We start from the raw sequence: 12583 nt of genomic DNA on the forward strand, positions 1-12583 counted from the left end.
GAGGTGATGTATTTGGTTAGATTAAACCAGGAAACCAGGATACTGTCAAAACTCCTAATTCCTGCTTTTCAATTCTCGTTTTTACTCTTCCTCCCCCTGACAGACTGAGGGAAAAGGAGGTGACAATGGCGGACCTTTGCACCCCCCCATGACGTCATGAGAAAGTCCCCTATGCGGATGACGGGATCGTTTAACCTCTGACACCGGGCCCGCCCCGGTTTCCGGTTCCGGCCGCCGACATTTGCGTCGGGAGCGGTGGCTCTGCTCGGAGTGAAGTTCCCCGATTCTCCCGGAGACTCGGCCCCGGCCGCAGCCCGAGCCCGAGGCCCCCCCATCTCCTCCGTCAACCGGGAGGATGGAGCCGGTAGCGGCCCCGAATCCGGCCGCCGGACCCCAGCCCTGGAGAAACCAGGTACCGGAGGCTGGCTCACGGGACCCGACATATTATCTCCACAGGCCCCGCCCCTACCCCCACGTCACCCCATACGTCATTTTCTCCCCCTCCCCCTCCCCCTCCCCTTTACCCATCATTCCCATCTCACATAATCACCATTTCCCCTATCCCCTCACCCCCAGTCCCCCATCTCATCCCTCATCTTCCCCCCCCACCCTCATCTTCCCCCCCCCACCCTCATCTTCCCCCCCCACCCTCATCTTCCCCCCCCACCCTCATCTTCCCCCCCCACCCTCATCTTCCCCCCCCACCCCCATCTCCCCCACCCCAACCCCCATCTCCCCCACCCCAACCCCCATCTCCCCCACCCCAACCCCCATCTCCCCCACCCCAACCCCCATCTTCCTCCCCCACCCCACCCCCATCTTCCTCCCCCACCCCACCCCCATCTTCCTCCCCCACCCCACCCCCATCTTCCTCCCCCACCCCACCCCCATCTTCCTCCCCCACCCCACCCCCATCTTCCTCCCCCACCCCAACCCCATCTTCCTCCCCCAACCCCAACCCCAACCCCAACCCCCATTTCCTTCCCCTTCAACCTGTCCCTATGCGTATGATCAGAACGTGAGATGTTGTATAGATGGTGAAGAGTGATATTAAAATATTTACCATTGTCCTAGAGGCCGTTTAGGCAGGTTCGTTGATTGCTGGTGCGAAGTCTGCTTCTGTTTTCATTGAAGTTTAAAAGAATGAGTGGTGAGCTTACTGAAGAATGTAGGTCTGGAGATGCCCCCCTTGTGAAAAATGAGTGAGTCTTCCATGAAGACAAAAGTGCGGACTGCAGATGCTGGAGATTAGAGTCAAGATTAGAGTGCTGCTGGAAATGCACAGCAGGTCAGGCAGTATCTGAGGAGGAGGGAAAATCGATGTTTCGGGCAGGAGCCCTTCATCAGGAAAGCCTTCATCCTGATTTTCCTGCTCCTCAGATGCTGCCTGACCTGCTTGCATTTCCAGCGCTACTCTAATCTTGGGTCTCCCATGAAGACAGGGATGAGGAGGGTTGTTGGTGCTTGGAATTCTACTATCCAGAGAGCATTGGAGTCTCAATTATAGAAGCCTTGAATTGGACAGAATATTAAGGGAAGAAATAAGAGGTTCTGGCCATCATTTTATAATTCTGTCTGGCCACAAAAATGCTGTTGCAGACTGATGATAATTTGGATTGTTCAAAAAGGGATTTGATAGATGTACTGATTTGTTTTAGTGTCAGTATTTTTGACACCACTTAAAAATGATAAGTGATGGGGATATATAGGAGAATGTTCTGAAAATTCTAGACAGAATGCTTCACATTACTGGAGGTTGGAGGAAATTAATATCAAATTTCACAGTGTAATACTTCTGTCACATGATTAGAGCAGATGGTTATTGACTGAAGAGAGTTAAGCAGAGGAGAAAATGTTGATGGATCGAATGGACTGGCTGCAGTTGATCTATGCAGAACGAGAGAGAGCAGTTTTGGTCCAACTTTCCTGATATTCTTATAATCTGAAACGAGGAATTAAGAGAGCTAAAAGGGGTCATGAAATATCTTTAGCAAACAGGGTTAAGGAAAATCCCAAAACATTTTATTCTTACATAAGGAGCAAGAGGGTAATGAGAGAAACGGTTGATCCACTCAAGGACAAAGTAGGAAAGCCATGCGTGGAGTCAGAGAAAATAGGAGAGATACTTAATGAGTACTTTGCATTGGTATTTACTGAGGAAAGGGACATGATGGATATTGAGGTTAAGGATAGGTCTTAGGTCAAGTCAGCAGGAGGAGGGAGGAAGTGTTGGGTACTCTAAAAGGACAAGTCCCCAGGTTCAGATGGGATCTATCCCAGGTTACTGAGGGAAGCGAAGGAGGAAATAACTGGGGCCTTAACAGATATCTTTACAGCATCCTTGAACATGGGTGAGGTTCCTGGAGGACTGGAGAATTGCTACTGTTGTCCCCTTGTTTAAGAAGGGGAGCAGGGATGATCCAGATAATTATACACCGGTGAACCTGACATCAGAGGTAGGGAAGCTACTAGAGAAGATACTGAGGGATAGGATCTATTTACATTTGGAAGAAAATGGGCTTATCAGTGATACGCAACAGGATTTTGTGCAGGAAAAGGTGTGTTTTACCAACTTGGTAGAATTCTTTGAGGAAGTGACAAAGTTGATTGATGGATGGGTTGTCAAAGTCATATACATGGACTTCAGTAAAGCGTTTGATAAGGTTCCCCATAGTAGGCTGTTGGAGAAAGTGAAGTCAGATGGGGTCCAGGGTGTATTAGCTAGTTGGTTAGAGAACCTAGCTGGGCAGCAGGAGACAGAGTAGTAGTTGAAGGGAGTTCCTCAAAATGGAGAACTGTGACCAGTGGTGTTCCGTATTTGGACCACTGTTGTTTGTGATATATATAAATGATCTGAACGAAGGTATAGGTGGTCTGATTAGCAAGTTTGCAGATAACACTAAGATTGGTGGAGTAGCAGATAGTGAACAGGACTGTCAGATAATGCAGCAGAATATAGATAGTTTGGAGAGTTGGGCAGAGAAATTGGAGAGGGCGTTCAATCTGGACAAATGCGAGGTCATGCATTTTGGAAGATCCAATTGTGGAGTGAACTATACGGTAAATGGAAAAGCCGTGGGGAAAATTGCAGTACAGGGCGACCTGGGTGTTCATGTCCCTTGTATCCTGAAGGTGACAACGCAGGTTGATGGAAGTGGTCAAGAAGGCATACGGCATACTTTCCATCATCGGACAGGGCATCGAGTAGAAGAGTTGGCAGGTACCGTTAGAATTGTATAGGACTTTGATTCGGCCACGTTTGGAATTCTGCCTACAGTTCTGGTCGCCACATTACCAAAAGGATGTGGATTCTTTGGAGAGAATGCAGAGGAGGTTCACCAGGATCTTGCCTGGCATGGAGGACGCTAGCTATGAAGAGAGGTTGAGTAGATTAGGATTATTTTCATTCGAAAGATGGAGGTTGAGGGGGGAACCTGGTTGAGACCTACAAAATCATGAGAGGTATAGACAGGGTGGATAGCAAGAAGCTTTTTCCCAGAGTGGGGGATTCGATTACTAGGGGTCAGGAGTTCAAGGTGAGAGGGGAAAGGTTTAAGGAAATGTGCATGGAAAATTCTTTACTCAGCCTGGTGGGTGCTTGGAATGTGTTGCCATTGGAGGTGGTAGAGGCGGGCATGGTAGTGTCATTTAAGATGTATCTAGACCAATACATGAAAGGGCAGGGAGCAGAGGGATACAGACCCTTAGAAAATAGGCAGCAGGTTTAGATAGAGGATCTGGGTCTGCGCAGACTAGGAGGGCTGAAGGGCCTGTTCCTGTGCTGCCATTTTCTTTGTTCTTTGATCCTGGACCAACAAACAAGAAGTGATACCCTATAAACAGGATCATCCAAATCTGTATGAGGCCATTCAGTCCCAATTATATGGATAGCACTGTTGAAATTGCACATTTATTGCTGCATGATGATGGGGAATGGCCACAATTTGGTTCCCTCCTGTCATTCTACATTGAGGGGCTGGATCCTGTGTAAAACCATTAGTCAAAATGTTTACAAGCTAGCAGATATTTTGGTTGAAACAAACTGTACCTCGAATGAAACTTATTTGAAATGGAATGACATGATTTGAAAAATTAAATGTTCCAGCAACAAACACGAAATGTTTTTGGAAGTTTCATTACAGAATGTACTTCCTTGAAAGAATACATTGAGTGTGCACTGAATTAATTCAAGATGGAGGACAGGAAAAAGTTGTAGCTGTAAGACCTTCTCCTTTTTTGAGGTATTTTAGCTGTTGGAGGTGATTTTCTTGAATTCCAGAAGCAGCAATCGCTGTTTTATATGCTGTTCCATTGTTTGGGAACTTTGGAGGGGAAAAAGATCAAAACAACGACACTTTTAAAAGGAGGAAGACAGATAAAAGGCAGTGACCACGTGGTCAGTGAGGGAGGGAGAGAGACAGAAACCTACCCTGCTAACCGACACAGCAGTGAATCTACACCGTTACTGCCTTTGGCTGTTTGAGTTCATGTATCTCTGGACGTTGGAGTGCGTCTAGGAAAAATTAACGAACAGCGAAATTCACAGCTGACCTAGGAGGAACCTGTGTGGGAGAGCTCAAGGCACAGGAACAGATAAGTGCATAGGTTTTAACGTGAAACCTTGCTGAGAGTCTGCAGTAGTGAGTAGAATGGGTTCTTTCTTGATTATATGTTTTATTGAGATCTGTCCCTTGATTAAATTTTAAAAGTATAAGCCATAAGTACTAAGCTAGCTTGGAACACAGTAGTTTAGAGCAAAAAGATGGTGCCTTTTTTTTCTAGGTCTGTAGATTGTGAAGGGGCAACGATGGCCTTTAGTAGAGCAATATGCTCTTCCTGTCGAATGTGGGAGTCCAGGGAGAGTTTCTGTGTTATTGCTGATTATGTCTGCGCTAAGTGTCTTTGGTTGTGAATCCTATCAGATCACATGGGTTGGTTCGAGTGACAGGGGCAATGAAGAATTTACAGGAGCTAGGTGGTGTGATAAATAGCATTATAGGAAGGCAGAAAAGCTGGAGATACAGTCAGGTAGATGGGTTGCCACCAGGAAAGGTGGTAGGGGTAGGCAGGTAGTGCAGGAGTCTTCTGTGGCTATCCCCATTTCAAATAAGTATGATGTTTTGGGAAATGTAGGGAGTGATGGACTGTCAGGGGAATGTCGCATGAACAGCAAAGTTTCCAATATTGAGACTGCTGTAATGTAATGAGGGGAACGTTGGGATCGAAGCAATCAATTTTGTTAGGGGACTCTCTAGTTAGAGGCACAGACAGCCATTTCTGAGGCCAGCAGCGAACAATCAGAATTGTGTATTGCCTCCCTGGTGCCAGGATCAAGGATGTCTCAGGGTGCAGAATGTTCTGAAACGGGAGAGGGACCAGCAAGAGGTCATTGTACACATTGGAACCAACGATATAGGAAGGGAAAAGGATGAGATTCTGAAGTGAGAATATAGAAAGTTTTGCAGGAATTTAAAAAGGTGGTCTCTGAGGGTAGTAATATCTGAATTACTCCCGGTGCTATGAGCTAGTGAGGGTAGGAATGGGAGGATAGAGCCGATGAATGCATGGCTGAGGAGCTGGTGTATGGGAGAAGGATTCATATTTTTGGATCATTGGAATCTCTTCTGGGGTAGAGGTGACCTATACAAGAAGGATGGATTGCACCTGAATTGGAAGGGGTCTAATATACTGGCAGGGAGATTTGCTAGAGCTGCTCAGGAGGACTTAAACTAGTAAGGTGGGGGTGTGGGACCCAGGGAGATGTCCTGATAAATTAAGCTGCATTTATTTCAACGCAAGAGGCCGAACAGATAAGGCAGATGAACTCAGGGCATGGTTAGGAACATGGGACTGGGATATCATAGCAATTACAGAAACATGGCTCAGGGATGGGCAGGACTGGCAGCTTAATGTTCCAGGATGCAAATACTATAGGAAGGATATAAAGGGAGGCAAGAGAGGAGGGGGAGTGGTGTTTTTGATCAGGGATAGCATTACAGCTGTACTTAGGGAGGATATTCACAGACATACATCCAAGGAAGTTATTTGGGTGAAACTGAGAAATAAGAAAGGGATGATCACCTTATTGGGATTGTATTATAGATCCTCTAATAGTCAGCAGGAAATTGAGAAAAAAAACTTGTAAGGAGATCTCAGCTATCTGTAAGAATAATAGGTGGTTATGGCAGGGGGTTTTAACTTTCCAAACATTGACTGGGACTGCCATAGTGTTAAGGGTTTCGGTGGAGAGGAATTTCTTAAGTGTGCACAAGACAATTTTCTGATTCAGTATGTGGATGTATCTACTAGAGAAGGTGCAAAACTTGACCTACTCTTGGGAAATAAGGCAGGGCAGGTGACTGAGGTGTCAGTGGGGGAGCACTTTGGGACCAGCGACCATACTTCTATTTGTTTTAAAATAGTCATGGAAAAGGATAGACCAGATCTAACAGTTGAAGTTCTAAATTGGAGAAAGTCTAATTTTGACAGTATGAGGCAAGAACTTTCAAAAGCCAGTTGTGATGTTCACAGGTAAAGGGATATCTGGAAAATGGGAAGCCTTCAGAAATGAGATAACGAGGGTCCAGAGGCAGTATGTTCCTGTCAGGGTGAAAGGAAAGGCTGGTAGCTATAGGGAATGCTGCTTGACTAGAGAAATTGAGGGTTTGGTTAAGAAAAAGAAGGAAGCATATATAAGGTATAGACAGGATAGATCAAGTGAATCCTTAGGGTATAAAGACAGGAGGAGTATACTTAAGAGGGAAATCGAGGGCAAAAAGGGGACATGAGATCCTTTGGCAAGTAGGGTTAAGGAGAATCCAAAGGGTTTTTACAGATACATTAAGGACCAAGGGTAACGAGGGAGAGAATAGGGCCCCTCAAAGATCAGCAAGGCGGCCTTTGTGTGGAGCCGCAGGAGTTGCAGGGGAGATACTAAATGAGTATTTTGCATCAATGTTTACTGTGGAGAAGGACATGGAAGAGATAGAATATAGGGAAATAGATGGTGACATCTTCCAAAATGTCCATATTACAGAGGAGGAAGTGCTAGATATTTTGAAACACCTGAAAGTGGATAAATCCCCAGGACCTGATCAGGTGTTCCCTAGAACTCTGTGGGAAGCTAGGGAAGTCCAAGGTGGTTATCTCCAGTTTGCTTCCAGTTCCTCGGGCTAGTGTGGCCAGAAACCAGGAGATAATGGACTTGAACGTGTGGTTGGGGAACTGGTGCAGGAAGCAAGGTTTCAAGTTCTTGGATCACTGGGGTATATTTTATGGTAACCATAAATTCTACAAGAGAGATGGCTTGCACCTTAATAGAACAGGGATCGGCATTCTGGCAGGCAGGTTTTCTGCTGCAACACCGCTACATTTAAACTAAGTAGCGGGGGGGAGGGGACAAGCTGGATGTTTAAAAAGGAAATTGAAGGGGTAGTTAGAACAAGAGAAGTCAAGAAAGACAACTGTATCAAGGAGGCAGAAAACTGGAAAAGGCATCATGCAGTAAAGTTGAGTGAAATAAGGGTTGAGGGGAAGGGTGAGAGCAGTAACAAATTAAAAATTCTATATATGAATGCACGAAGCATTAGACACAAGGTGGATGAGCTTGAGGCTCTTTTGGAAATTGGCAGATACGATATTGTGGGGATAACTGAGACGTGGCTTCATGGGGACAGGGCCTGGGAAATGAATATTCAAGGCTACATGTGTTATCGTAAGGATAGACTGACGGGCAGAGGGGGTGGGGTGGCCTTGTTGGTAAGGGAGGATATTCAGTCCCTTGCGCGGGCGGACCTAGAGTCAGGGGATGTAGAGTCAGTGTGGATAGAGCTTCGAAACACTAAGGGTAAAAAGACCCTCATGGGAGTCATCTACAGGCCCCCAAACAGTAGTCTGGATGTTGGAGGTAAGTTGAATCAGGAGCTGAAATTGGCTTGTCGCAAAGATGTTACTACAGTTGTTATGGGGGATTTTAACATGCAGGTAGACTGGGAGAATCAGGATGGTATCGGGCCTCAAGAAAGAGACTTTGTGGAGTGCCTCAGAGATGGATTTTTAGTGCAGCTGGTGCTGGAGCCGACCAGGGATAAGGCGATTCTGGATCTGGTATTGTGTAACGAACCAGAATTGGTCAGTGACCTCGAAGTGAAGGAGCCGTTGGGAAGTAGTGACCATAATACAATAAGCTTCAATCTGCAATTTGAGAGGGAGTGGGTACAATCTGAAGTGACAATATTTCAGTTGAATAAAGGGAAATATGGAGCTATGAGGGAGCAACTGGCCAAAGTTCAATGGTATAATACCTTAACAGGGAAGACCGTGGAGGAACAATGGCAGATATTTCTGTGTATAATGCAGAAGATGCAGGATCAGTTCATTCCTAAAAGGAAGAAAGATCCCAGGAGGAGACATGGGCGGCCGTGGCTGACAAGGGAAGTAAAGAAGCATATAAGGTTAAAAGAGAAAAAGTATAACTTAGCGAAGATAAGCAGGAAAACGGAGGACTGGGAAGCTTTTAAAGAACAACAGAGGATTAGTAAGAAGGAAATACGCAGAGAAAAAATGAGGTACGAAGGTAAACTGGCCAAGAATATAAAGGAGGATAGTAAAAGCTTTTTTAGGTATGTCCAAGGCAAAAAAATGGTTAGGACAAAAATTGGGCCCTTGAAGACAGAAGCAGGGGAATATATTACTGGGAACGAAGAAATGGCAGAGGAATTAAATGAGTACTTCAGATCTGTGTTCACTGGGGAAGACACAAGCAATCTCCCTGAGGTAACAGTGGCTGAAGGACCTGAACTTAAGGGAATTTCTATTTGCCAGGATTTGGTGTTGGAGAGACTGTTAGGTCTGAAGGTTGATAAGTCTCCGGGACCTGATGGCCTGCATCCCAGGGTACTGAAGGAGGTGGCTCGGGAAATCGTGGATGCGCTGGTGATTATTTTCCAGAGTTCAATAGAATCGGGGTTGATTCCTGAGGATTGGAGGGCGGCTAATGTTGTGCCACTTTTTAAGAAGGGTGGGCGGGAGAAAGCAGGAAATTATAGACCAGTTAGTCTGACCTCAGTGGTGGGAAAGATGCTGGAGTCTATTATAAAGGATGAAATTACGGCACATCTGGATAATAGTAACAGGATAGGACAGAGTCAGCATGGATTTATGAAGGGGAAATCATGCTTGACTAATCTTCTTGAATTTTTTGAGGATGTAACTCGGAAGATGGACGAGGGAGATCCAGTGGATGTAGTGTACCTGGACTTTCAGAAAGCTTTTGATAAAGTCCCACACAAGAGGTTAGTGAGTAAAATTAGGGCGCACGGGATTGGGGGCAAAGTACTAGATTGGATAGAGAATTGGTTGGCTAATAGGAAACAAAGGGTAGTGATTAACGGCTCCATTTCGAAATGGCAGGCAGTGACCAGTGGGGTACCGCAGGGATCCGTGCTGGGACCGCAGCTTTTTACAATATATGTAAATGATATAGAAGATGGTATCAGCAATAACATTAGCAAATTTGCTGATGACACAAAGCTAGGTGGTAGGGTAAAATGTGATGAGGATGTTAGGGGATTACAGGGTGACCTGGACAAGTTAGGTGAGTGGGCAGATGCATGGCAGATGCAGTTTAATGTGGATAAATGTCTGGTTATCCACTTTGGTGGCAAGAACAGGAAGGCAGATTACTACCTCAATGGTATCAAATTAGGTAAAGGGGCTGTTCAGAGAGATCTGGGTGTTCTTGTCCACCAGTCAATGAAGGCAAGCATGCAGGTACAGCAGGTCGTGAAGAAGGCTAATAGCATGCTGGCCTTCATAACAAGAGGGATTGAGTATAGAAGCAAAGAGGTGCTTCTGCAGCTGTACAGGGCCCTGGTGAGACCACACCTGGAGTACTGTGTACAGTTCTGGTCTCCAAATTTGAGGAAAGACATTCTGGCTATTGAGGGAGTGCAGCGTAGGTTCACGAGGTCAATTCCTGGAATGGCAGGATTGCCTTACACGGAAAGACTGAAGCGACTGGGCTTGTATACCCTTGAGTTTAGAAGACTGAGAGGGGATCTGATTGAAACGTATAGGCTTATGAAAGGATTGGACACTCTGGCAGGAGGGAACATATTTCCGTTGATGGGGGAGTGCCGAACCAGAGGACACAACTTAAAAATACGGGGTAGACCATTTAGGACAGAGATGAGGAGAAACTACTTCACCCAGAGAGTGGTGGCTGTGTGGAATGCTCTGCCCCAGAGGGCAGTGGAGGCCCAGTCTCTGGATTCTTTTAAGAAAGAATTGGATAGAGCTCTTAAAGATAGTGGAGTCAAGGGGTACGGAGATAAGGCTGGAACAGGATACTAATTAGGAATGATCAGCCATGATCATATTGAATGGCGGTGCAGGCTCGAAGGGCAGAATGGCCTACTCCTGCATCTATTGTCTATTGTCTATTGTCTATTGTCTATTGTCTATTGAAGTGATTGCTGGGTCCCTTGCTGAGATATTTGTATCATTGATAGTCACAGGTGAGGCGCCGGAAGACTGGAGGTTGGCTAACGTGTTGCCACTATTTTCAAAAAGTGGTAAGGACAAGCCAGGGAACTATAGACTGGTGATCTTGATGTTGGTGGGCAAGTTGTTGGAGGGAGTCGTGAGGGATAGGATTTACATGTATTTGGAAAGGCAAGGACTGATTAGGGATAGTCAATATGGCTTTGTGTGTGGGAAGCATGTCTCACGAACTTGTTTGAGTTTTTTGAAGAAGTAACAAAGAGGATTGTTGAAGGCAGAGCGGTAGACGTGATTTATGGACTTCAGTAAGGCGTTCAACAGGGTTCCCCATGAGAGACTGGTTAGCAAGGTTAGATTTCATGGAATACACGGAGAACTAGCCATTTGGATACAGAACTGGCTCAAAGGTAGAAGACAGAGGGTGGTGGTGGAGGGTTGACTTTCAGACTGGAGGCCTGTGACCAGTGGAGTGCCACAAGGATCAGTGCTGGGTCCACTACGTTTCATCATTTATATAAAGGATTTGGATGTGAACATAGGACATATAGTTAGTAAGTTTGCAGATGACACCAAAATTGGTGATGTAATGGACAGCAAAGAAGGTTACCTCAGATTACAGTGGGATCCTGATCAGATGAGGAGTGGCAGATGGAGTTTAACTTAGGGAAATGTGTGGTGTTATTGTGGGAAAGCAAATCTTAGTAGGACTTATACACTTAATGGTAAGGTCCTAGGGAGTTTTGCTGAACAAAGAGCCCTTGGAGTGCAGGTTCATTGCTCCTTGAAAGTGGAGTCGCAGGTAGATAGGATAGTGAAGAAGGCGTTTGGTATGCTTTCCTTTATTGGTCAGAGCATTGACAATTGGAATTGGGAGGTCATGTTACAGCTGTACAGGATGTTGGTTAGGCCACTGTTAGAATATTGCATGAAGTTCTGGCCTCCTTCCTATCAGAAAGATGTTGTGAAACTTGAATGGGTTCAGAAAAGATTTACAAGGATGTTGCCTGAGTTGGAGGATTTGTGTTATAGAGGTTGAATAGGCTGGGGCTGTTTTCCCTGGAGCATCGGAGGCTGAGGGGTGACCTTATCGAAGTTTACAAAATCATGAAGGGTATGGATAGGATAAATAGACCCTGGGGTGGGGAAGTCCAGAACTAGAGGGCATAGGTTTAGGGTGAGAGGGGAAAGATATAAAAGAGACCTAAGGGGCAACTTTTTCACACAGAGGGTGGTACGTGTATGGATTGAGCTGCCAGAGGAAGTGGTGGAGGTTGGTACAATTACAACATTTAAAAGGCATCTGGATGGGTTTATGAATAGGAAGGGCTTGGAGGGATATGGGCCGGGTGTTAGCAAGTAGGACTAGATCAAATTGGGATATCTGGTCAGTATGGACGAGTTGGACCGAAGGGTCTGTTTTTGTGCTGTACCTCTCTGACTCTCAATCATGATCTGGAATATTTGATTGGGCTCAGTGGCTGAACGGCCTACTCTCCCGATAATTCTCTGCAGTCCTACAAATGTTTTTTTGCATGACTCACTGGCTGTCAGCTGATGTTTTGTAATTCTGATGTGGGTGGGGGCATGCTGTTCACCCTCTCGCCACTTGTGGAGCTCCTGTTTCTCCTGTTTTTAAAACTACTGTGATAACATTCAAATCTCTTCAAACTGATTAAAGCTGACTCCATTTTGCGTATCAGATTTTATTTAATACATTGCAATATTTGATTATTTTACAAAGAGAGGCACTAGCTTTGGCATATTCCTTCTATTTAATACTGGTCTGCTTGCTCAGCTGCGAATGATCTAAGCATTTGTAGGATATACTTTAAAAATTAGGGAGATCCCTGTAGCCAGAGTCACGACAGATTTTGTGCACGGGCACAGAACATAGGGTAGAGGAGCCTTTTCTGCTTTTCAATGCAGCACAACCTTTCTCTCAATGTAGTTGATGATGCAATCTAAGACCTTCAGCACAGGAAGTTCAAACTGAATTAAACCTGCATTTTTGTGACAGTTTTCTGAAGTTGAGACTTCGCATGATGGACATCAGAATCTCAAATAGGATCATGCTGCAGTC

General features: G+C 45.5%; 1 protein-coding gene across 3 annotated transcripts in view; it reads left to right on the forward strand.

The window, feature by feature from the left end:
- The first annotated feature begins 210 nt into the window (after positions 1–210).
- riok3 (RIO kinase 3 (yeast)) overlaps positions 211–12583 on the forward strand; it is a 30749-nt gene continuing 18376 nt past the window's right edge. Inside the window, exon 1 of one of the 3 annotated variants that reach the window (XM_072569662.1) lies at positions 211–412. In XM_072569662.1, coding sequence (XP_072425763.1) covers positions 356–412 — 57 coding nt within the window. In that variant the 5' untranslated portion in view covers positions 211–355. Of the gene's footprint in view, positions 413–961; positions 1090–1130; positions 1151–12583 lie in introns of those variants that run through there. The other 2 variants (XM_072569663.1, XM_072569664.1) reach the window with 2 other exon arrangements.

This window comes from Chiloscyllium punctatum, chromosome 5, assembly GCF_047496795.1.
Source record: "Chiloscyllium punctatum isolate Juve2018m chromosome 5, sChiPun1.3, whole genome shotgun sequence".
In the NCBI taxonomy this organism is placed as follows: Eukaryota; Metazoa; Chordata; class Chondrichthyes; order Orectolobiformes; family Hemiscylliidae; genus Chiloscyllium; species Chiloscyllium punctatum.